The sequence below is a fragment of the Elephas maximus genome, chromosome 2 (genome assembly GCF_024166365.1).
Source record: "Elephas maximus indicus isolate mEleMax1 chromosome 2, mEleMax1 primary haplotype, whole genome shotgun sequence".
Taxonomy (NCBI): domain Eukaryota; kingdom Metazoa; phylum Chordata; class Mammalia; order Proboscidea; family Elephantidae; genus Elephas; species Elephas maximus.
The window spans coordinates 70,629,409-70,644,946 of record NC_064820.1 but is presented as its reverse complement, the minus strand read 5'-3'; the positions used below and the strand labels follow the sequence as shown (position 1 = coordinate 70,644,946).

Here is a 15,538-nt window from a genome sequence, read left to right as displayed (position 1 = left end):
CTCAAACAAAGATCACAAAATTATCCGATTAACAAATCATTTTGCCGGTGACACTTCAAAAAATCTTATGGCATTTCTGCTATAGAAAATATTTTGACAAAGCCTAGAGACCGATGTAAGCTTAGATTCCTGTTTGCTTATAAGTTCCTGAGAGGAACAAAGTTATCTGAAGATGATATTTTTCCTTATCTTTTTAAACAGACAATAAAAACCAAAAACCAAATCCGCTACGATCGAGTCGATTCTGACTCATTGCGACCCTATAGGACAGAGTAAAACTGCCCCGTAGGGTTTCCAAGGAGCGCCTGGTGGATTCAAAATGCGGACCTTTTGGTTTGCAGCCATAGCTTTTAACCACTAAGTATCAGGGTCTCCAGATAATAGCATGCCTAAAACATACTCCATGACAGATTTTTATAATATAATTGAATCTCCAACAGATGACTTGATGCAATATACAAAGATTAACTTTCTCATTTCATACCAGACAGTATGAGCTGGAACAAAATTATATAAATTAAAGTTCAAAAAGTCTTGTGTAAGCTTTTGAATTTAAATGTCAAACTTTTATGGGTTATTGTTCTAATGAAGAGACAGTTGCTTTCAGTGGTTGCAACTAAGTGTTATTTTCATGATAGAAAATCCCAATTCAAAGAAAAGGTTGTTGCTGAAATCAATAGGTGTACAGTATTTAGGAAAAAGAAGAGGCCTCAGGAGAGCTGACCTTGGCTCTTCAGGGTGATTCACTATTGATTTCTTAGCAGTCCTTTCATATTGTGACCTGTCTGATCTACCACTAAATTCAAGGATGATGGAGAAATTTATGTTACAAACCAAGGCATGAAAAAAGAAAAAAAAAAAAAAGTGACCACTACCCATAGACTTGGTCATGGTCATAAATAGATGGTTAAAATGTCATGCTTTTAACTTCATCACATACCTAATGATCACTGTAGTTAACAACAGTAATAAAGAGAACATGAGTAACACTTCGTTAACAGAAAACCTAGGATTAGCGGTGGAAAGACTGTGAGGATGGCACAGGCAACAGTGTTTTGTTCTGTTGTACATAGGGTCACTATGAGTCGGAACTCACTCAACCCCAACTAACAACAATAAGCAATAGTTCAAGAGGTCAGTATCACCACTATCATTTAAAAGACATGTAAAACAACACATAATCTGCAGAAGTCTTAAATATTGCATCTTAAATTCCCAGCCTTGTCCCTAAATTGGCTATACCTTCCTATGTTGTGCTGTTGGGTGCCGTCGAGTTAGTTTTGACTCATAGAGACCCTGTGCACAACAGAATAAAATGCTGTCTGGCCCTGCTTCATCCTCACAATAGCTGCTACAACCACTTTTGAATGATCTTCAGCAAAATTTTACTTGTGTATAACATTGATAATTTCCACATCTCTTTCGATCACGTTTCTTTGGAATGGGCACAAATATGGATCTCTTCCAGTTGGTTGGCCAGTCTTCCATTTCGGTCTTCAGAATTTCTTGGCATAGATGAGTTAGCACCTCCAGTGCTGCATCCATTTGTTGAATCGTATAGTCCTTCTATTTCTAGCTTTTTTTTTTAAAAAATATATATATATATTTTTTTTTTTAAAGAAGCACCAAATCTATTTCCAAAGTTGCTGTACCATTTTACATTCCCACCAGCAGTGTATAAGTGTTCCAGTCTCTTCAGTATCCATTTGTTGAAACATCTCAACTGGTATTCGGTCAGTTCCTGGGGACTTGTTTTTCACTAATGCCTTCAGTGTAGCTTGGAGTCCTTCCTTCAGTAACATAGGTTCTTAATCATATGCTACCTCCTGAAATGGCTGAACATCAACCAATTATTTTTGGTACTAAACAGGACTCTGTATATTCATTCCATCTTCTTTTGATGCTTCCTGTGTCATTCAGTTTTTTGCTCATGGAATCCTTCAATATTGCAACTTGAGGGTTGATTTTTTTCTTCAGTTATTTCAGCTTGAGAAATGCCAAGCGTGTTCTTCCCTTTTGGTTTCCTAACTCCAGTTCTTTGCACATTTTATTATAATACTTTGTCTCCTCAAGCCACCCTTTGAAATCTTCTGTTCAGCTCTTTTACTTCATCATTTCCTCCTTTTGCTTTGGCTACTCTTCATTCAAAAGCAAGTTTCAGAGCCTCTTCTGACATCCCTTTTGGTCTTTATTTCTTTCCTGTCTTTTTAATAACCTTTTGCTTTCTTCATGTATAATATCCTAGACGTCATCCCACAACTGGACCAGTCTTCAGTCATTAGTGTTCAATCATCAAATCCATTCTTGAACTAGTCTCTAAATATAGGTAGGATATACCCAAGGTCATACTTTGGCTTTTGTGGACTTGTTTTAATTTTCTTCACGTTGAACTTGAACTCACATATGCGAAATTGATGTTCTGTTCCACAGTCAGTTCCTGGTCTTGTTCTGACTTAGGATATTGAGCTTCTCCATCATCTCTTTCCACAGATGTAGTCAATTTGATTCCTGTGTATTCTATCCGGTGAGGTCCATCCATGTGTATACTACCTGTTTATGTTGTTGAAGAAAGTTATTTGCAATGAGTAAGTGATTGGTTTTGTAAAAGTCTGTCATTCGACCTCTGGCGTCATTTCTATCACCAAGGCCATATTTTCCAACTACCAATCCTTCTTCTTTGTTTTCAACTTTGGCATTCCAATCACTAGTAATTATCAATGCATATTGACCGCATGCTTGATCAATTTCACACTGCAGGATAAGGACTGGGAAGAAGGACATTGCGACCTATTTCTGAAAACAATGGCCAGTGAAAACCTTATGGATAGCAGTGAAACATTGTCTGATGAGCCTCCAGGTTGGAAGGCACTCAAAACACGACTGGGGAGGAGCTGTCTCCTCAAGGTAGAGTCAACCTTAATGGTGTGAATGGAGTAAAATTTTCAGGACATCCATCTGCTGACGTGGCACAACTTAAAATGAGAAGCAACAGCTGCAAACATTCATTAGTAATTGGAACGTGGAATGTACAAAACATGAATCAGGTAAGGCTGGAAGTAAAAAATGAAAAGAAATGCATAAAGATTGATATCCTAGGCATCAGTGAGCTGAAATGGACTGGTATTGGCCATTTTGAAGTGGATAATCATATGGTCTAACGTGTCCGGAATGACAAATCGAAGAGGAATGACGTTACATTCATCATCAAAAAGAACACTTCAAGATCTATCCTGAATTACAATGCTGTCAGTGATAGGATAATATCCATACACCTACAAGGAAGACTAGTTAATACAAGTGTTATTCAAATTTGTATACCAAGCACTAATGCCAAAGATGAAGAAATTAAAGACTTTTATCAATCTTCCCATGTACTTATTTAAATTGCTTCTTTTTAGGTAAAGACAAATAGAAGTACTAAACTCAAATATTAAAGTCAGGGAGTATGCCTTATTTTTCACCATATCTTCAAAATATAGCATGTGCCCAGAAAATAGTAGGTACTCAATAAATATCTGTGAAATGAATATAGCTGTAAGGAGAAATTTTCTATATGAAGACCCAACCTTAAACAAATTTAAGATATTTACTCTTATTATTATATTTGACCTGACCTCTTAACCAACCTTCAGTCTAACTTCACCTCTTAATAAATACTGAAATTTTTATCAATTTAACTCAATAATATGGTTTTTAATTTTTTATCTGATCATTTCATGTGACCCAAACTAAACTTGAAACATTCAAGATACTATATCTTTTCTTTCTATTAAAACCCCTCGTAACAGAACTAGTATGTCAGACACATCGGATAACCAAACTCTGTTTCTTAAGAATCAACTAAACATCTCTCTCTCATTTAAAAATTATTTTTCTAATTATTAAAAAAAAAATGTAGAAAATACAGTAAGCAAATCAAAGAAACTCATACCTCCCCCCACAGAAATAAATATTGCATAGATTACCAGATTTTGGTTTACAACTTTAGAAGTTATTCTATGTACACATGTATGTATGTGCTTGTGTGTATATAAACAAACAAAAAAACAAGATCCTAATGAAATTACTTCTATAGTTAAAGCAAAAAAAAGGTAACAATGCACAAGGGCTGGGGTTAGGGAGATAGGATGGTCATCAGAGAAGGCCCCATGGTTGGTGATAAGATGTACTCCAGGACCTAAGTCTCAATGGTCAAGTAGATAAACTCATTCATTCCACACAAATGTACCTGAGATTGATTTAGAGGGGATGCCATTTAAGTACTTAGGGGAAAGAAGTCCATTTAACAGCAGTACATACTAAGGAGATCAAATTCAGATCATATAACCTGGTGGCATCTCCAGTGCACGGAATGACAGAACAAAGGATGGTTATAGGTAATAAAGTAGAGTTGTTAAGAGAATGACATGAGATCTTTGACAACTCACTTAACTCTTTTGAGTCTCAGTTTTTTACACTTGGAAAATGGGAAAATAGTACCTACCTACCTACCTCAGAGAGTACTGAAAATAAAATGAATAAGTGAATGTAACGCACTGCATTATGGTGCCTGGACCAAGGTAAGTACTCAGTGAATCTTGACTGCTATTATTCTTCTTAGCCTGCCCAGCCTGCCTGACCAGATATGGTCTTGGCTGGTCTGACCAAGCTTGTCTCAGCCTCCTCCATGTATCTATTCCTTGGTGTTAATGCTGAAGATAAACACCATTATTTTCTCTTCAACTAATCTCCTACCTACCCCAAAACTCTAAGCTTATTATGTTCTCGCTTTGGCAATCAAACTTCTAAGTAGGAAGCAATCTTTAAAACAAAACCAAACTCATACTTGGTGCCTTCCAATCACCTTCCACAGATCTTCACTCACAATCCATGGAGCGTAAGCATTTGTAAATTTTCCTCAACCTGAAGTGACAGTATGTTATCTCGTGGCAACTACTATTATTGTTATTTTAAAGTTTTGAATTATGTGGTATTTATCGACCCAAAAAGAGTTGAATTAAGGACGGTGGTTAAGAGCTCGGCTGCTAACCAAAAGGCTGGCAGTTCAAATCCACTAGTCCCTCCTTGGAAACCCTATGGGGCAGTTCTACTCTGTCCTACAGGGTCACTAAGAGTCGAAATTGGCTTGATAGCAATGGTTTTTTTTATGGGTATAGTTATAAAACTACTTCAAACATGTATAGCACTTTATGATTTTCCAAGTGGCTTCTCACACATTATTTTAACTCCCCAGCACCCAGGGAAGTGGGTACGAGAATCACTGTTGCCCCCATTTTATGAACAAGAAAAACGAGATGGTTCAGAGAGGTAAGTAACTTGCCAAAAGTCACAGAGCTAAGCCCACAAATACACAAATTATTTCTAATCCAGTGTTCTTGTCATAACACCAGGGTGTCTTCCTGGCTACTACAGTGAAGTTTACTTACAACAGTATCTAATTCAAAATATTTAGAGCAGACAAAATACTTCTGACTAGATTACACAGACTTGAAATCACATAAAGTTTTACTGCTCCTTCATTCTTCTTATTTTTAAATAAGAAGACTTTATTGCAATTCTGATGTATTGCCTTAAAATAACTATCCCTAACAGTTAAAAATTCATGACTGCCCTTAATACACATATCAATATAGATATTACAATGGAGGCCATTGAGAGGTATGGCTCTCCTACAGAAGCTCAAAAGGCCAGTGATTACTGATAGCCCAAACCACAATAAAGCCACAAAACAGGGACAGATACTAGAGGTACCACCGCTTGATTGGTACCTTCAAATTACATACACTGTAGTGTAAACATAAGAAAATATGGGTGAAACTCATCCCCTGAACAATAAGACAGTAGACATATTGAACTAGTGCATCTACGTGTCTGAAAACTGGATGTTTCCGTCAACACATTTCAATACTACTAGCTCAAAGGAGCCCTTCTGGTCATCAAACCTGCAAACTGCCACAGTGGAGAACTCAAATACTGCCAGATCTTGAAACCCACCTATTGAATATGTCTGGCAATTTTTTTGTTCATTATATACATTTATCGGATAGATAAGTCAAAAGTATTACTGAACACAGAAACTATTAAACTTGTTATTCATTACTATCCAGTATAGGTCACTACAAAAGGTTTTGCAATTATTAATAAAGCTGCAAATATATGGATCTATGCCTATTACATTTAAGACAAAAGTAGTGACCAGTGGTTCCAATTACCGTTATACCTTAAAAATTCTTACATTACAGGACATCCGAAAAGTTTAATGGACAAATAAGATACTATTCAGAGATAACCTCATGAGGAGATGACCAAGCAAAGATCTTAACTAACACACTATTCATCAGTATGACACATTTTGTGCTCATGAATGAGGTTAGGCAGAATTCCAAGAATTGAATATAGTCTACTGTTTCAAGAGAGAGACATCGAACTAGGGAATGTAATATATATAGCTCAGTCACGAGTCAAACAGCTCTAAAATGTCATAGTACCAAGGAAAGATTTTCCAGTAACAAAGTGTCTATCTCAAAGGATCAAAAATAATACGAGAAATAAGAATATTATAAAAGAGCTCCGCAGGACTGCACCGTGAATACATGATAAGCATATATAAGGTTATAAGAGGACTGTACCTGAAAACAAGAACATCCACCAAGTGCACTGAAAACCCTGAAGATCACTATTATTTTAATAACCCTGGTGGTGCAGTGGTTAAGGCGATCGGCTGCTAACTGAAAGGTGGATGGTTTGAAATCACCAGCTCTGTGGGAGAAAGATATGGCAGTCTGCTTCTGTAGAAATTTGCAGCCTTGGAAACCCTACGGGGTCTCTATGAGTCGAAACAGACTCTACAGCAGTGGTTTGGTTTTTGGAGTGGGTATTATTTTATAGATGTGATTAAGATATCGAATTACTTCTTTGTGAAATCATCGGTCTAAAATGAACACCCAAATAAGGAGGAAACGTGCTACAAACCCAGGAATTCTTAACTTAGGGTCTGTCACGGGCTGGGCTTCAAGGAACCTATGAGCACTTTGGAATTCTAGCCTCCTAAACTGTGGAGAATACATTTCTGTTCATTAAAGCCACCCATTTGTGGTATTTCTGTTATAGTAGCACTAAGAAACTAAGACACCCTCTGTCTTTAAAATAAAAGATGGATGCACTGGGATAAAAGGAAAAACGTTGAAAGAATTACAAGTTTCTCCAGAAATGTGGCAGTGTTATTTTGGAAATGAGTGGGTACATTTTTGTTATTACAATGATTAGGGATCACTGTGGGGGTTAGCAATGTCCAGGATTGTTCTACATGTGTCCGGATAACAAAAAATTGATCCATATTTGGCATGTTTTTCATATGTCCTGCTGAACATTCATATAAACGAAAAAATCTTTTTATAGATAAGTGAGCCTGTAACTAATACCATTGTCCATATTTATGCAAAGTTATTTTTTTACACAATTTTAATTTCCAAGACTACAACTACTGGAATCTACTGTATAACTCAAAGTTAGATTCAGTTTTTTATTTGGAAGTTTTACAATTTTGGAAAATTACATCACCATTTGTCATACCATTCTTGGATTTGCACTGACAATTCAAACTACTTGTCTGTAGTTGTTACTGCTGCATTCAGGGTTATTTATATGTACTTCAAACCCTTGAATACTTCATCAAGCATTACTTCATAGTCATGCCCAGCTATTACCATTTGAAAAACATAATGCATTTATTTCTTTTATGTTCAGTGAAGACACTGCATTGATTTTAAAAAACGGAAAAAGGACATTAAGAAAAACTAGTAAAATCTGAAAAAGAAACCATGGGGTTTAGTTAGGAATAATATACCAAAGTGGATTTCTTAATTGTGCCATGTGTAATAAAGCCATGTCAAATGTTAATAATAGGGGAAACTATAGGAGTATATGGAAAATCACTATAAATCAAAAACTATTCTAAAATAAAATGGTTATTTTAAAAAAGCTTAACTTTAGAGACTCGTTGTTAGGTGCCAAAAAGGCAGTTCTAACTCAGAGTGACCCTATGTACAAAGAATGAAACACTGTCCAGACTTGCGCCATCCCCATAATCATTGTTATGTTTGAGCCCATTGTTGTAGCCACTGTGTCAATTTGTCTCATTGAGAGTCTTCCTCTTTTTTGCTGACCTTCTACTTTACCAAGCATGATGTCCTTCTCCAGGGACTGGTCCCTCCTTATAGCATGTCCAAAGTACATGAGACAAAGTCTCGCCATCCTCACTTCCAAGGAGCACTCTGGCTGTATTTCTTCCAAGACAGACTGGTTTGCTCTTCTAGCAGTTCATTGTATATTCAGTATTCTTCGCTGACACCCTAATTCAAAGGCATCAATTCTTCTTCGGTCTTCCTTATTCATTGTCCAGCTTTCGCACACATAGGAGGTGAATGAAATATCATGGCTTGGGTTAGGCGCACCTTAGTCCTCAAACTGAAATCTTTGCTTTTTAACACTTCTAAAAGGTCTTTTGCAACAGATTTGCCCAATGCAATACATCATTTGATTTCCTGACTGCTGCTTCCATGGGTGATGACAATGGATCCAGGTCAAACGAAATCCTTGACAACATCAATCTTTTCTCCATTTATCATGGATGTTGCTTATTGGTCAAGTTGTGAGAATTTGGGTTTTCTTTATGTTGAGATATAATCCATACTGAAGGCTGCAGTCTTTGATCTTCATCAGTAAGTGCTTCAAGTCCTCTTCGCTTTCAGCAAGGCTGTGTCATCTGCATATCACAGGTTGTTAATGAGTCTTCCACCAATCCTGATGTCACATTCTTCTTCACATAGTCCAGCTTCTCAGACTATTTGCTCAGCATACAGACTGAATAAGTATGGTGAAAGGATGCAACGCTGATGCATGACTTTGATTTTAAACCATGCAATATCCCCTTGCTATGTTTAAACTATTGCCTCTTGTTCTATGCACAGGTTCCTCATGAGCACAACTAAGTGTCCTGAATTCCCATTCTTTGTAATGTTATCCATAATTTGTTATGATTCATGCAGTTGAATGCCTCTGCATAGTAAATAAAACACAGGTAAACATCTTTCTGGTATTCTCTACTTTTAGCCCTGATCCATCTGACATAAGCAACGATATCCCTCATTCCATGTCTTCTTCTGAATCTGGCTTGAATTTTTGGCAATTCTCTGTTGATGTATTGCTGCAATTTCTGAATGGTCTTCAGCAAAATTTTACTTGTGTGTGATATTAAGGATACTGTTGGATAATTTCAGCATTCTATTGGATCACCGTTCTTTGGAATGGGCACAAATATGGATTTCTTCCAGTTGGTTGGCCAGGTAGCTACCTTCCAAATTTCTTGGCATAGACAAGTGCACACCTCCAGAGCTGCAACATGCCAGCTACCACAGTACAACAAACTGACAGATGCATGGTGGCTAGAGACTCATTAAGATTTTTATTCTGGAAAACTGTCCCTCTGTTTATGTTAATATCAATATATTTAAATATTAAGTTAAACTACTCAACCTTTCCATATGTCAAAGATGGCTAAATATTAGCAAGTTACACGGTTCAACCTAAAATAGTTTGACAATAGCTTACTGGACTGTGTTACAAAGATTCATTGTTAGAAATAAAGAGAGATCAGTTGTAATCCATTGCATATACCCTTCTCCCTGGAAAATTCTCTGCTTGATTAGGTTATATTTTCTATTACTTTAATGTGAAGCTAATAAAGGGGTACTACAAAATATTTATCATGCAAAAAGGAATAAAGGGCCTGAGAGAGTTGAAAATCAGTGAACTAAACAAAGCATAAATAAGCAGAAAGGACAGATTACATCTCAGCTTATCTGTGAAGCTTACTCCAAATTCCCAGGAAAAGAATTAAAAGAAAAAAATCTATAGTATTTATAACGCATACTCAATGGCAGTCTTTTTTTTTCCTTTTCCATAGGCCAGTATTCAAAAAGCTCTTTCATTGGTAGGTTAACTTCTGAGTGAAAATATGTTGTTAAAGAGGACATGATTAGAAAAAACCTGTGTTTCTGCAGAACATCTATGAAATTCCTGAACATATTCAGTTTCTGAAAAAACACATTAAGTGGAGAAACGTGACAAAAGAAAAAAAAAAAAAAGCCCAGAAAAGCAAGGGGAAATTGGTAGGCTTACCATAAAAATTCACTTACCTGTGCACAAATCTGATGCATGACATGACCAAACTCATGGAAGTAAGTCCTCACCTCATCGTGCCTCAGGAGAGAGGGACGACCTGCTACTGGCTGTGAGAAGTTCACCACAAGGGCAGCCACAGACATCATTCGACTCCCATCAGGGAGAAGGCAGCCAGGCTGGAGACCAAAGCAGGCTGCATGGTTGTATTTTCCTTCCCTACGAACCAGAAACATATGTCAGTGAAATATGTCAGTCCCCAGGCCATATCAGATACATTTCATTCACCTTTTGGAAAACAGGTCAGTGTTTTGTTAAAATAGAAAAACTAAAACTAAACAAAGAAACAAAGAACCCACCATCACTTCCCTTAAGTTATAGCTCCGAGGTTTCTTTTGTTGCAAATCTTAATGTGAGAATTAAGATGCATACCACACCTATCGTACAGCTGAATATCCAACTTATTTTAATGAGCTCCTGTTTGTCTTCTTCAAAGATGGAGTCAATTCACTTTTCACTAAATAGTGTTGAAGCAAATTTGAAATGAAAAAATATGGTTTGATTGATCAGGTATTTTTTTCTTTAAATTAGAATTGATTAAAAAAAAATTAATTCCAGACAATGAGGTTTTTCCTTTTATTTAGAGAGAAGAATCTCTACTCACAATTAAACGAGCTCCTTTATGAACTAGACAGGGTTTTTGAAAACAGAATCCTTTTAGTTAGCCCCAAATAGCATAAATTATACTATGAATCTTCTGTTCTTGAGCAATGTGGTATCTGTGACGGTCTGTTCGAAAGGCCGTTAGACTTCATTCTTGGAGTAGGCTTACTTCTTTTTCTGTGCTCAGAAAACTAACAGTGTATTTGGGTTTGGGGAGGTTTTTAGTTTGCTTTGTTTCAGTTTGTGTATTTTTTCCAGACTGCTTTTCTTGGTGACTCTAATTATTTTGTTTTTTTTTCCCCGCTGATGCTATTCAAGTTAAAGAGAAATTAGCCTTTTTCTAGCTCCCTCTTAATATGTATAAAACTGGAAAGAGCATTGGTCCTGCCTTTATAACAACAACAAAAACAGCGGCGGCAGCAGCAGCAGCAACAACAATAATCACAAAAACAAAGCATGCTTGACCATCTGCAAATGCAACTTTTTTTAAACCCATGAGACCACTGAGGTTACGAGTAATCAACTAATGAACAATCTAAAACAAATGCCTCCAAGGAGAGAGGAAACCAGCAGCTACAAGAAGTTTTAATAAATTACTAAAGGCTAACAGTTACTAAATTATTAATAATTTATTAGTTACATTACTAATATTTTGGAAGTGAAGTGATAGCTGTATAACACAGTGAATGTAATTAATGTCGTTGAATTGTACACTTAAAAATGGTTAAAATGCCAATCTCTTATTATATATATTTTACCACAATAAAATAAAATAAATAAGGTAACAAAAAAATTACTAATAATTAAAAATTATCAGCAAAATCAGAGAAGAGGTGGTATAGATAAGTGAAATTTTGTATCCATTTTCAGGTTCTTCTCTACATACTTCAATGGGCATACACAAAAAGACTGGGGCAGCTGAGAGCCCTAAGGGATGTATCAGTTGTGATGCAGGCCTGGGGGAAGGTAGCAGCTGCTGTGGTAAAGGCATGGACCAATGCCTAGATTCTTTTTACCTCTTTCTCCTACAGAACAAAAGTTTTAAATTGCTGGGGAAAAAGCAACAAATGCTGTCATCCTTACAGCACTGGTGAAAGTCTACTGTCACTGGGGAAAACAAACAGGAAAAAAAAAAAAACCTGAATCCCTGGAGGAAGAGCAGGAATACGTCCTGGGCCCAGACCTACAGCTGAGGCTGGAGTAGAGCAAGATCACTGAGCAGGGCCCACTCTGAGGTGTAATCACAACAACAGAGAACTCTATTCTCCTAAGCAGACTAAGGATCGAGTAACATAACAGCAGTCTACTGCCGGGAGAGAAGTTAAGAGCTTCAAGGGACTCATTTTAAGGCACAGCACAAAAGGAAGACCTAAAGGAGAGGATGAAACAGACACCGAGAAAAACTCCCAGGCAAACTAGTTCCCATCGTAAACACAACATAACAATAATGTGAAGCTTGTGGTCCACTAAGGGCAACTATGGCAACAAAATGTCAAACTCAGCTCAAGTACTAAAAAGAATCAAACGGCCTTAAAGACATTAAAGACCTAGCAGAAGTAAATGTGTGTCCATTTTCAGGCACAAAAAAATAATTTGCTTTAGTCTTCACTGTCCTATAAAAGTTATCTGACTTTTAAAAAAAACTGTGAGGCATACAAATGTGCAAGAAAAAAGAACACACAGTCAAGAGAAAAAACAAACAACAGAACAAGATTCAGACATGACAAAAATGTTGAGCTCTCAGACAGAGAGCTATGAATAATATGTTTAAGTTTCTAGTGAAAAAAGAGGACACCACGCATGGTTAGATGGATATAGAAAGTAGGAAACTATAAGAAACAAATGGGAATGCTGTAAATGAAAAACACAGTATACCTATCCCTCACTTATCAACTATCCTGTTATCTGACATTTCAAGTTTACAACAATAGTAAAAAATCTACTATATAACTATTTTGTGTATTAACGAGGCAGTGGCCATGGCAGCAATAGCTATTGAGTGTCACCTCCCTTGAGAAGGGTCTCCAGGTAGCCTCTGGGAAGCTGGGCCACAGTGCCTTGTGCCCTCCAGTCCCCATCAGCAGGGGTGCCTCGACCAGCTGGTGCTTGGGGCCAGCCTCCTCTGTGGCCGCAGCCTCTAGGTGGACGTGCAAGTCGCACTGAGCCAGGGGCATCTGTTCTGGGTTTCCAGCTCCTATTCAGCCTGAGGCCCTAAAGCTCAAAATTGCTGTGGGGTGCGAACGGAGGGAAGAAAGAGGCCTCAAAGAGGGTGTTTGGAAGAAAAGCTCGTGAGCTTAATGGCATCCTGAAGTGAGCTGTACTGGGCCTGAAGTCTCTGCCTCAGTGGGGCTGGGTGTGTGGCCCAGCTACCAGTCCCTTTGCAGAAAGCCCGGAGCTTCAGTGACTTGCCAGGCCTGGAGGGCAGAGCAGGCTTCGGGATGCTGAAAGCAGGGCTTGCAAGGGTGGGAGTGGAGCCCTGGTGGCAGCTCTTGAAGGCAAGTGCTGACCCAGTAGCAAGAGGAAAGTGAAGTGGTTAAGCCACGAGTCCTCCAGTCACATCACCCATAGCCCAACTTTATCCAGCTTTGTTTTCTCCAAGCCTCCTTCTCCACAGAGGAATAATTCATAACTGAACTCGTCACAGTGATTTACTCATCAGTAAATCTTAGCAGTTATTATTTCTGTGATATTTTCTAAAAAAAACTGGAAAAAGAATGGCCTGAAAACAACAAAAATCCCCCATTTTTGCATAACAGATTTTTATATAACAACATGGTCTTTGGAACCTCATCGTGTTGGCAAGTGAGGAATGGGTGTAACAGAGATGAAAAATGCTTCAGACAGGATCATTAGGAGACTTGACACAGCAAAGGAAAGAATCAGGGACCCTAAAGACAGGCCAATAGAAATTGCCCTAACTAAAACACAAAGATTAAAAAGAGTTAAAAATAAAACAAAACAAAACAGAAAAAAGCCTCTAGATCTGTGGGACAATATCAAATGATCTATCATATATGTAATTGGAATCTCAGAAGAGAGATAGAACAGGATAGAAGAAATATTTTAAGAAATAATAGCTGAGAATTTCCCACAATTAATGAGACACCAAACAACAGATCCAAGAATCTCGGAGAACAACAGTGAAGTTCAAAACAAACAAGAAAAATAAAACTACGCAATATACTTTAGTATAATGAAACTGCTAAAAACCAGAAATAGAAAATTCTGAAGGTAGCCAGAGGAAAAGAGCACATTACACACGGACAGGGATAATAATTATAGCTGACTTCTCCCCCCAGAAACTATGCATATCAGAAGAAAATGGAGTGGCACCTTTAAAATGCTGAAAGAAAAACCCCAAGAACCCAGAATTCTACAAACACCAAAAATATCTTTAAAAAAAGGAAGAAAAATAAAGACTACCTTGGACAAACAGAACTTAGAGAATGTATTACTAATAGACGTGCACTACAAGAAATTTTAAAGGAAGCTCTTCAGGCAGAAGGAATATATCAACCCAATAGGAAAGTGTAATAAATAAAGTTAAATGTAAAAATTCTTATTTTTTGGTGCTCTAAAAAATAAACATTTACAGCAGTAATATTAACAATTCACTGGGTGTTTATAGCATAGTAAACGTAAAATACAGGCCAATGATAACACACACGATGAGGGAGAAATTGAGAATACACTGTTTTAAGTTCCTTATACTACATGTGAAGTGTTATAACATTTGAAGACAGACTCTGATTAATAAAAGATGTATATTTCAACCCTGAGAAACAATTCAAAAATTTAAAAAGAGGCATAAAGAAAATGTCAATAGTGGAGATAAGATTGAATCTTAAAAAAACCCCTCAATCCTACTACACTGTGCTGCCTGTCAGCAAGACTGAGGGGAGTGGCAATAGATTTAAGAATACTGGCAGACAAGTTACTTAATCATAAACCTTTTTTGGCAGGGGTCACAATAGAGGGTCCCTGGCAGAGCAGGAGAAAAATGCAGAGCAAAATTCGAACTCAAAAAAAAAAAAAAACCAAAACAAAAACCAGACTTACTGGTCTAATAGAGACTAGAGAAACTCTGAGAGTATGCCCCCTGACACCCTTACAGCTCAGTGATGAAGTCACTCCTGAGGTTCACCCTTCAGATGAAGATTAGACAGGCCCTGTCATGAATTGAACTGTGTCCCCCCAAAGTGCCTGTCAACTTGGCTAGATCATGATTCCCTTGTATGATTGTAAGGTTGTTTAACATCTTATCATCTGATGTGATTTTCCTACATGTTGTAAATCTCATCATTATGATGTAATAGGATGGATTAGTGGCAGTTATATTGATGAGGTCTGTAAGATTAGATAGTGTCTTAAGCCAATCTCTTTTGATATAAAAGGCAGAAGTGAACAGAGAGACATGGGGACCTCATACCACCAAGAAAGCAGCGCTGGAAGCAGAGCATGTCCTTTGGACCTGAGGTTCCTGCGCTGAGGTGCTCCCATACCAAGGGAAGACTGATGACAAGGACGTTCCTCCAGAGCCAACAGAGAGAGAAAGCCTTCCCCTGGAGCCCTGAATTCAGACTTCCAGCCTACTGGACTGTGAGAGAATAAACTTCTCTTTGTTAAAGCCATCCACTTGTGGTATTTCTGTTATAGCAGCACTAGATGACTAAGACAGGCCCGAAAACCAAAATGA

The 15,538-nt window shown here is 37.5% G+C and overlaps 1 protein-coding gene across 6 annotated transcripts in view; it reads right to left on the bottom strand.

Annotated features, from left to right (window-relative positions):
• NLN (neurolysin) overlaps positions 1-15,538 on the bottom strand; it is a 139,816-nt gene that overhangs the window by 22,333 nt on the left and 101,945 nt on the right. For 5 of the 6 annotated variants that reach the window (XM_049864676.1, XM_049864669.1, XM_049864643.1 and 2 more), the window contains one exon: positions 10,197-10,398. In XM_049864676.1, coding sequence (XP_049720633.1) covers positions 10,197-10,398 — 202 coding nt within the window. The remainder of the gene's footprint in view (positions 1-10,196; positions 10,399-15,538) is intronic. The other variant, XM_049864653.1, reaches the window with a different exon arrangement.